At 37.6% G+C, this 17,999-nt stretch overlaps 1 protein-coding gene and 1 pseudogene across 20 annotated transcripts in view; both read left to right on the top strand.

The window, feature by feature from the left end:
* The window catches only part of PPFIA2 (PTPRF interacting protein alpha 2), a 509,064-nt gene that overhangs the window by 409,025 nt on the left and 82,040 nt on the right, over nt 1–17,999 (top strand). For all 20 annotated transcript variants that reach the window (XM_060412495.1, XM_060412493.1, XM_027967176.3 and 17 more), the window contains 4 exons: nt 1,342–1,562; nt 8,394–8,631; nt 12,395–12,424; nt 17,432–17,562. In XM_060412495.1, coding sequence (XP_060268478.1) covers nt 1,342–1,562; nt 8,394–8,631; nt 12,395–12,424; nt 17,432–17,562 — 620 coding nt within the window. The remainder of the gene's footprint in view (nt 1–1,341; nt 1,563–8,393; nt 8,632–12,394; nt 12,425–17,431; nt 17,563–17,999) is intronic.
* LOC114114105 (intraflagellar transport protein 22 homolog) lies at nt 12,917–15,348 on the top strand (annotated as a pseudogene).

The following is a 17,999-nucleotide window of genomic DNA, read 5'->3' as shown; positions in this document are numbered from 1 at the left end:
CTCATATCTCCTGCTTTGACAGGCAGGTTCTTTACCACTAGCACCACCTGGGAAGTCCAACATAAAACACCTGCTGCTGCTGCTGCTGCTGAGTCACTTCAGTCGTGTCCGACTCTGTGCAGCCCCATAGATGGCAGCCCATCAGGCTCCGCAGTCCTTGGGATTCTCCAGGCAGGAACACTGGAGTGGGTTGCCATTTCCTTCTGCAGTGCATGAAAGTGAAAAGTGAAAGGGAAGTCGCTCAGTCGTGTCCAACTCTTTGCGACCCCATGGATTGCAGCCTACCAGGCTCCTCTGTCCATGGGATTTTCCAGGCAGGAGTATTGGAGTGGGGTGCCATTGCCTTCTCCACATAAAACACCTACTAGGTACCAAAAGTTGAACTAAGCATGTGTCAAGTATTTATTCCTGTAACCTTATAAATTGAGTACTATTTTATACTAATTTCATGTATGAAAAAAATTGAAGCTCAGGAATTTTATGTGTCCTACCTTACATAGCCAGCCGAGTGATAAGAGTCTAAACTTGTGTCTGTGTTTGAGTGATTTGAAATCATGCCATGTGGCCAAAAATGGGCTTTGGGGCAATATCACTTTTGTAGTCCCCCCCCAAATCATTTTATATCATCGCAAAAATGAAAACCTACTTGTAAATAGCAGGAAATCTAGGACTGCTCTCTTTCTTTCAGCCCTCTCCTGCCTTCAGGTCATAGCCTGAAAAGCACTGGTCTCTTGGTCGCTTAAGACTGTTACTCACATGGAGGACTTATTGTATTAATTTTAAAAACATAGTCATGTAAATTGATGTGCCTTGGACTTAAAAAAAATCAATGAGGCATTTAAACAACCAGAGCAGTGGAGATTAAATTAAATCTTTGCAATGTTTTTATTAATACTTTGTTAGAATACAGGAGAAAGAATTCCTGTGTAATTTATTGTGTGGTAATATTTCTACCCTCAGTCTAATTATTAATAGCATAAGAAATAGAAATGCTTAAGTACTAGTGAATAGAGATTGTTACATTTACAAAAAGTCAAAACATGGGAAACATAGATGCTTTAAAATAAGTACTACCTTGAACTGAGGTTGAACTAGAAATCGTGCAGAAGTTTTACATTTTTATTCCTATTAAAATATTGATATTTGTGCTGAAATTAGTACCTTCCATGACTTAAGTATCAAGGAACTATTTTATTGACATGATAAATAAAATGTTTATAATCAATTCTGCTTTTGCCAAGGTAGCTATAAAAGCATGTGTGTTTTTGGTTTTTATTTTCAAAATAGTGCTTTGAAAATGAGCAAGATGAAACATACTGTAATTTTTCCTTTACCTTCCAGGTGAAATCTCTTGGAGATCATGAGTGGAATAGAACTCAACAAATTGGAGTGCTAAGCAGCCACCCTTTCGAAAGTGACACAGAGATGTCTGACATTGACGATGACGACAGAGAAACAATTTTCAGCTCAATGGATCTTCTCTCTCCAAGTGGCCATTCTGATGCCCAGACACTGGCCATGATGCTTCAGGAACAACTGGATGCGATCAACAAGGAAATCAGGTGATTCAGTGATTTCTGATGGTCTCAAGGGATTGGAAGACCTTGATTCTAAAATTGTGATCATCAGTGAAATCAGAAGCACTGGCATCCAGATACTCAGACCTAACCCTTCACCTACCGAATTATAATGTGAAGTTTCACAGTTTCCCAGGATAAAGTTAGGACAGCTTTTATAAGAAACATATGTGAAAAATGCAGATTAATGATATTCAGTTCAGTTCAGTTGCCCAGTCATGTCTGACTCTTTGCGACCCCATGAATTGCAACACACCAGGCCTCCCTGTCCATCACCAACTCCCGGAGTTCAGTCAAACTCAACGTCCATTGAGTCAGTGATGCCATCCAGCCATCTCATCCTCTGTCGTCTCCTTCTCCTCCTGCCCCCAATCTCTGATGCTGAAAAGACTCAGCATCAGAGTCTTTTCCAATGAGTCAACTCTTCGCATGAGGTGGCCAAAGTACTGGAGTTTCAGCTTTAGCATCATTCCTTCCAAAGAACAACCAGGACTGATTTCCTTTAGAATGGACTGGTTGGATCTCCTTGCAGTCAATGATATTAGAGCAATATAAATGAATGAGGTAAAGGTGAAATCTTCGATGAATTTTCCAAATGAATTGAATATCTGAGTAGCACTGGATCTTTAGCTTGATTAAACTTCAACCTATCTCTTACTCAACTGCTGCTGCTGCTGCTGCTGCTAAGTCACTTCAGTTGTGTCCGACTCTGTGCGACCCCATAGACGGCAGCCCACTAGGCTAGTTCCTCTAATTTGATTTTCCTTTACAATTAATAGAATGCCTAGAGTTTAAACGGCAACCCACTTCAGTGTTCTTGCCTGGAGAATCCCAGGGATGGCGGAGCCTCATGGGCTGCTGTCTATGGGGTTGCACGGACTGAAGCGACATCAGTAGCAGAGTTTAAAACTGTTTTTAATTTAGCAAAACCATATCACCTCTCACCAGGTTTTTCTGGAGTCATGTATGGCCAATCATTTTAAAGTACAAAATTTCTGTCTTTTTGAAGAGGAAGCAACTTTTCCATTGGAATGTGTTTAAACATTATTAATGTTGTACTATGTTACTTTATTAAAACTTGCTTTGGGATTCTGATCTTTGGGTAAAGTTAAAAAGCGCCATGAAAATAAGCTTCAGAGTAACAGAATTTGTATTCTTTCTGTACGTGAGATATTATAATTAGGGGTAATTATATTGCTGGGAGAAATATCAATAACCTCAGATATGCAGATGACACCACCCTTATGGCAGAAAGTGAAGAGGAACTAAAAAGCCTCTTGATGAAAGTGAAAGAGGAGAGTGAAAAAGTTGGCTTAAGGCTCAACATTCAGAAAACTCTGAAGATCATGGCATCTGGTCCCATCACTTCATGGCAAATAGATGGGGAAACAGTGGAAACAGTGGCAGACTTTATTTGGGGGGGCTCCAAAATCACTGCAGATGGTGACTGCAGGCATGAAATTAAAAGATGCTTACTCCTTGGAAAAAAAGTTATGACCAACCTAGATAGCATATTCAAAAGCAGAGACATTACTTTGCCGACTAAGGTCCATCTAGTCAAGGCTATGGTTTTTCCTGTGGTCATGTATGGATGAGAGAGTTGGACTGTGAAGAAGGCTGAGCGCCAAAGAATTGATGCTTTTGAACTGTGGTGTTGAAGAAGACTCTTGAGAGTCCCTTGGACTGCAAGGAGATCCAACCAGTCCATTCTGAAGGAGATCAACTCTGGGATTTCTTTGGAAGGAATGATGCTAAAGCTGAAACTCCAGTACTTTGGCCACCTCATGGGAAGAGTTGACTCACTGGAAAAGACTCATGCTGGGAGGAATTGAGGGCAGGAGGAGAAGGGGATGACAGAGGATGAGATGACTGGATGGCATCGCTGACTCAATGGATGTGAATCTGAGTGAACTCCAGGAGTTGGTGATGGACAGGGAGGCCTGGTGTGCTGTGATTCATGGGGTTGCAAGGAGTCGGACATGACTGAGCGACTGAACTGAACTGATATTAGTATTTTTAATAATGTTGTTGCTTAGAGAAGTCTAAGATTCAGAGAAAAATTGAGAGAAAAGTGGAGTGAGTTCCCATATATGCAGCATATTTTTCAAATGCTTTTTTTTAAATGTCACCCTTTTTTTTAAATGTCATTTTATTGTGGTAAAGGGGCTTCCCTGGTGGCTCAGACAGTAAAGGATCTTCCTGCAATCCAGGAGACCTGGATTTGATCTGTAAATTGGGAAGATCCCCTGAAGAAGACAATGGCTACCTACTCTAGTATTCTTGCCTGAGAAATTCCATGGACAGAGGAGCCTGGCAGGCTACAGTCCATGGAGGTCACAAAGAGTTGAACATGACTGAGCGACTAACACTATTGTAGTAAAAGTCACATAATATAGAACATACTATTTTAACCATTTCACACAAAAATTGGCACAATAAAGGACAGAAATGGTATGGATCTAAGAGAAACAAGAGATGTTAAGAAGAGGTGGCAAGAATACACAGAAGATCTATACAAAAAAGATCTTAATGACCCAAATAACCATGATGGTGTATCACTTACCTAGAGCCAGGCATCCTGGACTATGAAGTCAAGTGGGCCTTAGGAAAGGTCACTATGAACAAAGCTAGTGGAAGTGATGGAATTCCAGCTGATCTATTTCAAATCCTAAGAGATAATGCTTTAAAGTGCTGCACTCAATATACCAGCAAGTTCAGAAAACTCAGCAGTGGCCACAGGACTGGAAAAGGTCACTTTTCATTCCAATCCCAAAGAAAGGCAATGCCAAAGAATGTTCAAACTACCACACAATTGCACTCATTTCACATGCTAGCAAGGTAATGCTCAAAATCCTTCAAACTGGGCTAAAACAGCATGTGAACTGAGAACTTCCAGATGTTCAAACTGGATTTAGAAAAGGCAGAGGAACCAGAGATCAAATTGCTAAATCCATTGGATCATCAAAAAAGCAAGAGAGTTCCAGAAAAACATCTACTTCTGCTTTCTTGACTATGCCAAAGCTTTTGACTGTGTGGATCTCCATAAACTATGCAAACTTCTGAACGAGATGGGACTACCAGATCACCTAATCTGCCTCCTGAGAAATCTGTATGCAGGTCAAGAAGCAGCAGGTAGAATCAGACATGGAACAATGGATTGGTTCCAAATTGGGAAAGGAGTACGTCAAGGCTGTATATTGTCACCATGCTTATTTAACTTATATACAGAGTACATCATGTGAAATGCTGGGCTGGATGAAGCACAAGCTGGAATCAAGATTTCCAGGAGAAATATCAATACTCTCAGATATGCAGATGAGATGACACCATCCTTATGTCAGAAAGCAAAGAGAAACTATAGAGTCTCTTGATGAAGGTGAAAGAGGAGTGAAAAAGCTGACTTAAAACTCAATATTCAAAAAACAAAGATCATGACATCTGGTTCCATCACTTCATGGCAAATAGATGGGGAAACAGTGGAAACAGTGGCTGACTTTATTTTCTTGGGTTCAAAAATCACTGAAGATGGTGACTGCAGCCATTAAATTGAAAGACGCTTGCTCCATGGAAGAAAAGTTATGACCAACCTAGACAGCATATTAAAAAGCAGAGACATCACTTTGCCGACAAAGGTCTGTATAATCAAAGCTATGGTTTTTCCAGTAGTCATGTATGGGTGTGAGAGTTGGACCATAAAGAAGGCTGAGCACCTAAGAATTGATGCTTTTGAACTGTGGAGTTGGAGAAGACTGTTGAGAGTCCCTTGGACGGCAAGCAGATCAAACTAGTCAATCCTAAAGAAAATCAATCCTGAATATTCATTGTAGGGACAGATGCTGGAGCTAAAGCTCCCATACTTCGGCAAGCTGATATGAAGAACCAACTCATTAGAAAAGACCCTCATACTGAAAAAGATTGAAGGCAAGAGGAGAAGGGGATGACAGAGGCTGAGATGGTTGGATGGCATCACTGACTCAATGAACATGAGTTTGAGCAAACTGCAGGAGATGGAGAAGGACAGTGAAGCCTGGTGTGTTTCAGTCCATGGGGTCTCAAAGAGTCAGGCATGACTGAGCAATTGAACAACAACTATTTTAACCATGTTTTTCTGTATAGTTCAGTAACACGAAGTACATTCACATTGTTTTGTAACACTAATGTCACCCATCTTCTGAATTTTTACCTTCCTGGACTGAAACTCTATCCCCATTAAACACTAACTCCCCATTCACCCCCCCATCCTACCCCCACCTCTGGGTTCCTGGCATCTAATGTACCTTCTGAGACTATGAGCTTGACTATTCTAAATACCTCATATCAGAAAAATCAAACAGTATTTCCACATTTTCGTTCACTGTTGGGTGTCTGAAAAATGTATGATGATGTATACCCAATATCATGATATCATACAGACAGAATATTTTTGCTGTCCTAAAAACTCACTGTACTCTGTCTATTCATCCCTCTCCCCCTGCCAACCCCTGGAAATCACTAATCTTTTATTATATCCATGGTTGCCTTTTCCAGAGTGTCATATATTTGGACTCATACAATATGTAGCCTCTTCAGATGGTTTATTTCATTTAATCATATGCATTTATTGTTCCCCCATGTCTCTTCATGGCTTGATAGCTCATTTCATTTTAGCACTGGAAGTTATTCCATTGTATAAATGTACCAGTTTATGTATCCATTCACCTACTGAAGGATATCTTAGTTGTTTCCAAGTTTGGACAATTATGGATAAAATTGTTCTAAATGTCTATGTGCAGGTTTTTGTGTGGACCTCAGGTTTCATATTCTTTGGGTAAATATCAAGGAACACAAATACTGAATTATATATTAAGAGCATGTTTGGTTTTGTAAGAAATTGCTAAACTTTTCCAAAGTAAATATGTAAAAAGAAAATTTTGTGGTGATCATTACCTTGAAATTAAAGATTATATATCATTGGAAATCACAATAATCCATTTATAATTAAGAGGAAGATATCTCAGGATGGATCAAATTGCCAACATCCACTGGATCATGGAAAAAGCAAGAGAGTTCCAGAAAAACATCTATTTCTGCGCTATTGACTATGACAAAGCCTTTGACTGTGTGGATCACAATAAACTGTGGAAAATTCTGAAAGAGATGGGAATACCAGACCACCTGACCTGCCTCTTGAGAAACCTATATGCACATCAGGAAGCAACAGTTAGAATTGGACATGGAACAACAGACTGGTTCCAAATAGGAAAAGGAGTACGTCAAGGCTGTATATTGTCACCCTGCTTATTTAATTTATATTCAGAGTAGATCATGAGAAATGCTGGGCTGGAAGAAGCACAAGCTGGAATCAAGATTGCTGGGAGAAATATCAATAAGCTCAGATATGCAGATGACACCACCCTTATGGCAGAAAGTGAAGAGGAGCTAAAAGCCTCTTGATGAAAGTGAAAGAGGAAAGTGAAAAAGTTGGCTTAAAGCTCAACATTCAGAAAACCAAGATCGTGGCATCCGGTCCCATCACTTCATGGGAAATAGATGGGAAAACAGTGTCAGACTTAATTTTTGGGGCTCCAAAATCACTGCACCCATGGTGCAGATGGTGACTGCAGCCATGAAATTAAAAGATGCTTACTCCTTGGAAAAAAAGTTATGACCAACCTAGATAGCATATTCAAAAGCAGAGACATTACTTTGCCGACTAAGGTCCATCTAGTCAAGGCTGTGGTTTTTCCTGTGGTCATGTATGGATGTGAGAGTTGGACTGTGAAGAAGGCTGAGCGCCGAAGAATTGATGCTTTTGAACTGTGGTGTTGGAGAAAATTCAGCTTAAATTTAGATTCAGCTTAAATAGGATCTTTGCCACAACCCTGCTAAAGTTCTTTATTCTTTGTGTCTTTGTAATAAATGATTTATGTATATTCTTGAAGTTTCTCCCTGATTAAAGAAAAAGAGTAATAGTGAATTGTCTTCTCAAAAGCATTTACAGCAACAGTTTTTCTTAGAACATTTAACTGTCTAGCATGTATACATTATTTAAATTGCTTAGTGCTTATGTAAAAGCAAGTTGGCTAAGTCAGGGTTTTATTTGGTCAAATTATAATTAAGAATGACCATTTTTTGAGGACTCTATCAATCATGCTTTTTCATTGGATAGGAGGTAGGAGTCAATATCCTTGTTGAGACCTGAGTTCTTAAAAGTCTCACATATTAGTTCCTAAGTACAAACGTAAGATTAAGATTAGAGGCAGTAATTAACTAGACACTCAAAGTTTTAAAAGAGTTTTAACAGGTAGTAGTATAGAAAATGGAGAAGGTCATGGCACCCCACTCCAGTACTCTTGCCTGGAAAACCCCATGGGCAGAGGAGCCTGGTGGGCTGCAGTCCATGGGGTGGGGAAGAATCAGACATGACTGAGCGACTTCACTTTCACTTTTCACTTTCATGCATTGGGGAAGGAAATGGCAACCCACTCCAGTGTTCTTGTCTGGAGAATCCCAGGGATGGGGAGCCTGGTGGGCTGCTGTCTATGGGGTCGCACAGAGTTGGACACTGCTAAAGCAACTTTGCAGCAGCAGCAGCAGTTTAGAAAGAGTATCAAACTCTAAACCCAAGGGATTATATGTCATTTGGAAAGAAAGATTTTCTAGTTCTCTGCCAAGAAGTCTCTGGAATTTATTGTAAGTTATATTGTCTAGGGAAAAAATTAAAACGTTAGATTTGATATAAAAATATTCACAGTTATTTATTCATTTGATAAATTCCAAATATTAATAACTTTATAACAACATGTAATGTATCAAAATTAAACTGTTATCTTTCAGACTAATTCAAGAAGAAAAAGAATCCACAGAGTTACGTGCTGAAGAAATTGAGAACAGAGTGGCTAGCGTGAGTCTGGAAGGCCTGAATTTAGCAAGGGTCCACCCAGGTACCTCCATCACTGCCTCGGTCACAGCTTCTTCACTGGCCAGCTCGTCTCCCCCTAGTGGACACTCAACACCAAAGCTCACACCTCGAAGTCCTGCCAGGGAAATGGACCGGATGGGAGTCATGACACTGGTATGATGCGTCCAGAGAACCTTTGCTTCCATGAGAATTACTGATGCATTAGCTAGAATTTATTGGATATTTCTTCTCATCTAAAAGCTGTGTGCTTTATCATTTTCCTTTTTTTCTTAATAAGCCTATATGATAAGTATAAATATTAATCCAACTATGAAATGAGGAAATGAAGCCTAATAAAAACCTATGTGATAAGTACAAATATTAGCCCAACTATAAAATAAGGAAATGAAGCCTACACAGCTATAATTTCCCAAGGTCACATAATTTGTAAAGGGAAGGAAGAGCAGAAATCTAAATATCACATTAGAAATCTGAATAATTTAAACCATTAAGTTCATTTTTACTGATGATATCTTGATGAAGTACATTGAGACTGGGTGTTTCTTTTTTTTAACACAGTAAGTTTCAAAATTATTTATTATAATTGCTTCAATACACCAACATAGAATGTTATAATTTTATAATAGAAAATTATAATTCTAAAAGAAGAGCTTAAATTCTAAAACAATAGCAGCAATTTCCTGAGCTTTATAATTCCATGTCAATAGTTTCACCCTTCTTTATCCGTTAATTTTTTATTTCATGTATCTTCATTTGAGATTAAAAGTCAGAAATCTAAATTATGAAATACTCTTAACATATGAAAGAAAAATTAAAATACCCTTTGCCAAAAATAATGTAGGTAGAGTGACTGCTGACTGTCATGATGTTTAGTCACTTTATCCTCATGATAACATTTGAAAATCTAAGGGCATTATCTTGACCATAAGTAATTGAAATGTTGAGAGTATGGATAAATGTCCTTGTTCAACACAGCTAGTAAAGAGGAGCTGAATTTTTCTTCAAATTTGCCAAGTCAAAAGCGTATACTATTTTATCTTTGTTGTTTTCAGTGGTTAGGAGGGAAATATATTTCAATATATTTTCTGTGATTACCTGGGAAATATGTTGAAAGGACAATGATAATGAAGATTGTAATATTCTGAACTCTTTATGAGGGGAAAATCTATGTTTTGTCATGAATATTACAACTATATTAAAACAATAAAATTTAAATTAAAAATAAAACTTTGGAGATGGGGGTTAATTAGAACACAAATAGATCAAATAATAGATGATATACTGCAAAAATCTAGTACAAGTATAACAAATGGAGGAGAGATTAATAATAGGACAGAAGAATATGAATATTAAGTGTATATAGTATTTCTGGTCAGAAGGCTGTGAAACCTCTATAAAAAGTGTCACAATGCCTGCATCTGTATACATGTGTATAATATATGAACAAAGAAGTTTAACTCAATTTCTAAATGATTGTTAAATAAATCTTTTTAAAAGTTATGTTGCAATAATGTGTATTGTGGCAAAAAATGGCATTAGAATTAATATATATAAAAGTGCACACGTGTGCTTATATGTATGTGTATGTGTGTGTGTGTATATATATATAATATTCTCACCCCAAGGGGAAGACTACCCTGTAAGTAAATGATTTTTAGATTTTATCTTCATAAAATTTCCACTATGTATATCAGTTTAGGTATCTTTTTCTTTAATTTTGCAACTAAAAATTGGAACAAAAGGCTATTTATGAGGCAGTATTTCCTATATCCAAAGTCTTTACAATTATGAAACTTCCAGGCAATAAAATCTATATAAAAGAGGAGTGATGACAAAAAATTAAAGCGGAAATACCTCCTTCAACCATTGAGTATCCTGTTCCTTCCTTATTTCCAGATGGAAAATCCAAATAAAGACCAACTAATCAAAGTGGGTCCCAGCCAGATACAGCACAACATTTTAGCCAAAGTACTAAGATAAACTAACCCAATATACTGAGCTACAGTTTGATCTATGACCAAATCACGATCTCCCTGTTTTAGAAGTCTAGGAACCGAACTTCCTTGGTGGTGCAGTGGTTAAGACTCCACATGTCCACTGAAGGGAACGCAGTTTTGATCCTTAGTCAGGGAACCGAAATCCCACAGGCTGTGGGGTATGCCCTCCCCTCTAAAATCCAGGAACCATCCATCTGATTAGAGTAATTAAAAATGATATTGTATTTGGCTTAGTTTCTGCATGTGTAATTTATGCTATGTATATTGATGATCTACTTGTCATCAAAGCTGTAGTAAGAATATTGGCCCACAAGGGTATAATTTACTTAGCATTCAAGCCAAGAGAACTTTGGTTATTTCTGTATTGCTATTATTTTCAACAGTTTTTCAACCTATTATTTTGACCTTTTAAGTATTTTCATTATATATTAGCATTATAACCCTTGACAGTGTTGTTATTTTTATAATAACAAAATAATATATTTGTATCCATTTACACATAATGTTTGGTTGTATTATGAATAGGATGCCACTGCTCTCATGCATTTTCTTGAGCAGTTACAAATAAAACACGGTAAATGAACATTATTATACTATAATTAGAGTGCTTAAAAGCTATTAGAGAATTTCCTGAGGATAAAAATGAAAAAAGTAAACAAAAATTAAGCATTTAAAATGTTTAATATCTGACTCAATAAAACAAAAAATAAAATCCAGGAGGTCCTTATCACCTAGTAGAACTTTGTCATCAAATTCATTATTGTTATGGTGAAAGACAGGTTTTCCTTTACCTGTAGAAAATATTGAAGAAAAAAATAATTTTGTTGGATGTAATTCATGTTTGAATATAAATTTGAAATCAAAGCAAAATTTGAAATTTTAGGGACAGACAGGCAGAGATTTAAAAACCATTGTACTCACTCATATTGTTCATACTTACGTATTTAGCAAACATAGATATTTGTCCTGGTAATAAAACCTATTGATATCTACCTTTACCTCACCACAAATCCAGAGGCATAAATAACATTAGTAACATCTAGTTATTTGGAATATTGAATGAGGTAAATCAACCCATTTTTCAGTAGCAACAGAAATGTAAAGTAATGATAATGGAATAATTTAACTTAATAATTTAATGAAATAATAATTTATTTCAATTATTTAAATTTAATTTAAAGTAACAAATAATGAAATAGTTTAACAAGTGTTTTCCTTACATAAGAAAAATTAACAAATATTAAGTGAATATGTTTTATCTGAGGTCATAAAGAAATAACTTTTTTTATTTTGTTTAATTCTGTAAGAGAGCACTATGAAGAAAACAGAAGCCCCAGATATATGCTGTACTTACTGAAGCCAGAGTTTTAGGTATTTGGGAAATAGCGTCTGAGAAAGCAGAAGCTTTCAGTATTTCAGATGTCAGAAACTTCGAGATCACATAGGAATAGCATAACTGCCCAAAGGAGGTCCAAGGCTCCGCATTAGGCAAGATAAAAGGGAGTGTTTATAACTACTTGTGTGTACATTGGCTCTCTTTTTACACATAATCTTCTTCACTCCCATCTATGTTTCCTTGGGAGGATATAGTCCCATGTTTACTTCTGGCCAGTCACTTCATGTATGTTTCATATTCCCTAAGGTCTGTGTGTCTCACAGCTCAGGTTTCAGGCATGTACACATGATCCCCTCATGAAGACCTGCCCCTCTACCATGCCATCTAGGAAGTTTCCTCTTGAAAATAGCTCCCTGGAGGAATGCTTTTATAGTGATTAAAAGACATTTATTTTGAAAAGAATGGAATGAAAGTTTTAAAAAAAGAAAGTTAAATTATAGCTACTATTTGAATTTGTGACATGGTCAAATGATAATCATTAACTGGTTCTGTTTTGTGCCGTTTTTATTACTGCCAATCATAGCCAAGTGATCTAAGGAAACATCGGAGAAAGGTACTGTATATTTCTTTGATATAATTACTAATTGAATGTTGTTTTTTCTATGAAAGATTTAAAATTGTCTTTCTGATAATTGAAGCATTTTATTAACATAAAAATATTAAAAGTATTTAAGTGCCTTTGAATTGCTTAAATGCAATAATAAGAACAAATGTCTAAAGATAAAATTATTTATACTTTCTAGGATAATGTTTAGACTGGGGGAATAAATTTTCCTGATTTCCACAGAATTTTTAGACCTCTTTTGGAATAATTAGGTACTGTTGATACTAGAACAGTGATGCTTGTTTTTAAATGTAGGTTTTAATATTGTTGGTCAGTCACTAAGTCATGTCTGATTCTTTGTGACCTCATGAACTGCAGTACACCAGGCTTCACTGTCCTTCACTATCTCCCAGAGTTTACTTAGTTACATAAGACAAGCAAATCAAGAAACAATTACCAATAAAAGATAGCTTCTTACTCATACTTCCCAAGAGCCCGGGCATGCCATGCTATGCCTGGCTAAGGGGAAGCACCAGGTCAGAACTCAGAAAGTGTGAGGAGAAATCATGGGCAGGAATGTTTATTGTGAAGGTAAGGTACGCAGGCTTAGGACTGACTAGTTTGAGTCATTTCAGTGAGTCATAGGGTCTAGGGTCTCTCTAGTTGTCTGACACCTGGCCCGTGATGATTAAGGCAGAGGAATAGTGCCTCCTAGAGGGTAAGGGCTTCCCTCAAAACTCAGTTGGTAAAGAATCTGCCTGCAGTTCAGGAGACCCGGGTTCCATCCCTGGGTCAGGAAGATCCCCTGGAGAAGGGAATGGCAACCCACTCCAGTATTCTTGCCTGAGAAATCCCATGGACAGAGGAGCCTGGCAGGCTACAGTCCAGGGGTTTGCAAGAGTCAGACACAAGTTAGTGACTGAACCACAATCAGAGTGCAAGAGCCAGAGAGAAAAGATGATCTGGGATACCGATCTAGAGTGTTCGGTCTGCATATGGAAGGCACACTCCAGGAACATAGCTTGCTATCTCTAGGAATTAGCTAGCCCAGGGAGGGGGCATGGCTCCAGATAACACTTTCCTGTTTAGAATGAAGTCGAGAGAATAAATCTTGGGTATAGGAAACAAGCTTCCATTGTGGCTCAGCTGGTAAAGAATCTGCCCACAGTGCAGGAGACCTGGGTTTGATCCCTGGGTTAGAAACAAATGGAATAAAGTTCAGATTCACAAAATAACATTGTGTTAGATAATTGAGAGTGGCAGAGCTCAGATTCAGGAAATCAGATGGGACAAATTTTAAAGATTCAACCTACTATCCAATGCATAAATAAGTCTATTTTTTAGCATTTTCAAGATGTGATAGTAAGCTTATGCCCAAATACTTCTGCAACTAGGGAACTTTTTTTTTTTTAATTAAGGGAATCCATATTATGCTTCAGTTCAGTTCAGTTCAGTTCAGTCACTCAGTCATGTCCGACTGTTTGCAACCACATGAATCTTAGCACGCCAGGCCTCCCTGTCCATCACCAACTCCCGGAGTTCACTCAGACTCACATCCATCGAGTCCGTGATGCCATCCAGCCATCTCATCCTCTGTCATCCCCTTCTCCTCCTTCCCCCAATCCCTCCCAGCATCAGAGTCTTTTCCAGTGAGTCAACTCTTCACATGAGGTGGCCAAAGTACTGGAGTTTCAGCTACAGCATCATTCCCTCCAAAGAAATCCCAGGGTTGATCTCCTTCAGAATGGACTGGTTGGATCTCCTTGCAGTCCAAGGGACTCTCAAGAGTCTTCTCCAACACCACAGTTCGAAAGCATCAATTCTTTGGCACTCAGCCTTCTTCACAGTCTAACTCTCACATCCATACATGACCACTGGAAAAACCAGAGCCTTGACTAGACAGACATGACCTAAAGTGAATTTTATTTTTATTGTCCATCATCTATCTTCTTTTAGTATCTTCTCTTTGACACTATCAGATAGTTCTCAATTGCCAAGTTTATCATGCATAATGTTATTACCATTTTTCTTTGACTTCCTTCACCACTTAAAAGGATTATACTGGAAATACAGGAAGAAATCTGAGTGTTTGATATGTGAAATAATTTCAGTGTGTATAAGAGGGGAAAAATGTAAAGGAAGATCTTTTGCAGAAATAAAGCCTCAGGGAATTTAGGGAATACGGAGAGATGATTGATAAGAAAGGGAGGTTATAGTGCGGTGACTATCGCTCCGTGCAGACTGCGGTGTGGACTCAAGTGGCACCCTCGTGGGCCCGGGACTGAGTTGCTGAAGGCCAAGGTCCTCGTTGGGGGCCCCTGAAAGAGTGGAAAAACCGTTTTGGCCAACTTTCTGACAGAAGCTTCTGACATCACTGAATACAACCAAACCCAAGGAGTGAGGATCCTGGAATTCGAGAACCCACGTGTTACCAGCAAACAACAAAGGCATGGGGTGTGAATTTGAGCTCTGGGATTGTGGCGGTGATCCAGAGTTCGAGTCTTACTGGCCAGACCCGATGAAGGGCTCTAATGGGGTAGTGATCGAAGTGACAAAGAAAACCCAGCTCTGGCACCACCCTTGAACAGGCTGAAGCTGGTGCACTCAGATCTTGAGGATGACCCGGAAGAGATCAGGATGGCATTCATCAAGCATTTAAGAAGCATAATCAACACAGTGTCCGGGAGCAGAGACTCGGAGAAGATGTCCACATCCCAAATGAAGTTAATGTCAGTGAAGAGCCTGAAGTCCATCTACCTAAGAAGGTTCTCATCACCCTTTGGCTGTAGGAGGTATTTTCCTTATTTGCCCCAAAGACCAGTCAGCCAGGGAGTTGACTCCCTACCATCTATTCCCTATCCTTAGTTCAGCTGAGAAAATCCTACTGTTAAATTCTGATTCCTTTGCCCCAGATCTCTCCAAAGAGATGAAAAACCGAGGTGATTTCTTTTTTTCTTTTTTTTTTTGCCTTCTTTCATATGTCATGTCATTCAAGTTGTGGAATTGTAAAAAAAAAAGAAAGAAAGAAAGAAAGAAAGGTAGGTTATAGAAAGAAAACCACAAACTCTAACATTTATTGTATATCAGGGTAAGGAGTTATATGCATGATTTAATTTGCACTTCGAAAGAAATTTAACTGAGTATATTCACTTCTATTTTATTGATAAGGAAATTTAATCTTAGAGTAGATAAGTAATTAGTACATGTCACTCAATAAATAAGAGAAGTCAAGATTCAAATCCATCTCTGATTCTGAAGTCTTTCTCCTCCACTTTACTCATACAGCATGAGATTTAAGTATTATTCAGCAAAGGGGTTTGTGTATAATGTTTTTAAGAGCTGATATTTTGAAAGTTGTCCTATTTTGACCTGCCATCTGGAGAGAAGAAGTTGTTTTATAAGACGGTATTTCAGAGAAAAAGTCTGGAAACAGAAATAATCAGGCTTCCCAGAAACAATTGTGGAAAACAATCTTGGTAAAATAATGGAACTGTGAAAACATAAATATGTATTAGGGAGAGTTTGGAAATACGCTTTACAAGTTTAGATGAGATGTGAGTTTAGAAAGGGTTTTCCATAGTATCAACATTATGCTGAAAACAGTCCTTGAAAAAGATTCTTCTAATAGCACTATATTCATTGAAATGGAGAAAAGAGATCTTATTAAGATCTCTTATCCAGTTAAGGGCTTCTCAGGTGGCTCAGTGGTAAAGAATCTGCCTGCAGTGCAGGAGAAGGAGATGGATGAGTGTTTGATCCCAGGTCAGGAGGAGCCCCTGGAACAACAGATTCCAGTATTTTTGCCTGGAGAACACCATGAGCAGGGGAGCCTGGCGGGCTACAGCCCATAGTGTTGCAAAGAGTCCGACACAACTGAAGCGACTGAGAAGACATGCACTATGCTGGTAAAAGTAGCCTAGGTTTGAATGACAAGAGCCCAGACAGACACTTTTATTGTTTCTCCAATACATAAAGTATAACATATAAACGCACTTATGTATAATAGCTTAATGTAAAGAAACTAGTGGGACATTTATAGACAAAAGACAAGAATATCGTTTTAAACTTTTTGTTTTAGCCCTATTGAGACATTTCTTCATCAGAAGTTCTAGAACCATACATCTTTTAGCTACAGTTTCTGCAATCTTTCTCTCTCTCTCTCTCCATATATATATATGGTTTAAATGCAGCATTGTTTTTAAAAATCTTTATCTTACAATTCAGTTGGTTGTTGAAAAGTCTTATTTTAATACAGTTCTGTATATCCATCTCTGGCGAAACTTATGGTATGGTGAATTGTTCTGGACTTGGAACTAAATTCTTTAAAGAAATCCCTTTCATCCCATCTGCTTATGGTGATCCGTATGCCGTTTTCAATTTTCCCATGAGAAGTAGTGAAATTAAACAGTTTGAAAAAATTCCATTCTTACTTTTTATTATTCTCACTTTAAAAAGAAAGTTTTTTTCTTATAAACTGCAGCTCTTTTTTTAAAAATATCTGGGAACACATTTAATTAGCCTGATTTAAAACACCCTATCTGATAACATTTCATTTTGTCTAAGTCTCACTTCAAAACTCTCCCACTTAAAAGATGTCCATGGTATGATAACCTGACTATGCATATTTTTAGTGAATTAGTTCAAATATGTGTTCAACAACTTTGTAAAGCGTTTACATTCTGATATATTTAATGGACTCCAAAATAGCTTTTCCATAGTCCCTGGATATTGATGTATGGTGTTTATTTACACTTAACTAATATTTTTATGTAGTAAGTCCATTTATGTGTGTGTATGTCGGTTTTAACTGGAGTGTCTTAACTTTTAAATAGTTATGAAATTCCTACTCTTTAATAATGTGAGTTTTTATGTGTAAGACTTATATGCCCTAAATTTCTTGTTTTGCTTTTATTTTAGAATTACTCAAATAGCCTTGCTTTAATGAGTTTCTATTTTCATCAATTTCAGTTAAAATTTAGAAAAAGTGAGTGTGGTGTATTTTTTTGTTGCTTCCAGATTGCAGTGGTAGAAGAAGATGGTCGGGAGGATAAAGCAACCATTAAATGTGAAACTTCTCCTCCCCCTACCCCTAGAGCCATCAGGATGACTCACACCCTCCCTTCTTCCTACCATAATGATGCCCGAAGGTATGACCTTCCCAGCACACTGCCATTGTCTGTCCTCCTCTCCCAAATATTCTTCCTTTTAGTGTTATCAGACTGCTTAAAATTTATATAAAATTTTTTATTTGAACTGTAATTCTCCAGCTCCCTCTTCACAATATCACTTGTGAAAAAGCTGAATTTTCATTCTGAGATCGAATTTTCATTCTGAGATCCAATTTTCATTTTTAGAATTAACTGTATATTTTCAATCTTGTTACTTGTCAATATTTCGAGAATAGCCTTTCTCTATTGAAAGGGAGTCAAAGTATAGGAAGTACTGGTCAGGACTAGTTACCAAAAACTAAAGAGATTCCAAGGCAAGACTATAAGCTTGCCTTCTAGTGTAAAGGTAATTAAGATCTTAAAATCCATGATTGTACCCCAGCTACTTTTAACAGACAGGTATGTAAATTACCCTA

Source organism: Ovis aries, chromosome 3, assembly GCF_016772045.2.
Source record: "Ovis aries strain OAR_USU_Benz2616 breed Rambouillet chromosome 3, ARS-UI_Ramb_v3.0, whole genome shotgun sequence".
NCBI lineage: Eukaryota > Metazoa > Chordata > Mammalia > Artiodactyla > Bovidae > Ovis > Ovis aries.
Note: the sequence above shows the minus strand (reverse complement) of the source record. Positions and strands in the feature narration are given on the sequence as shown.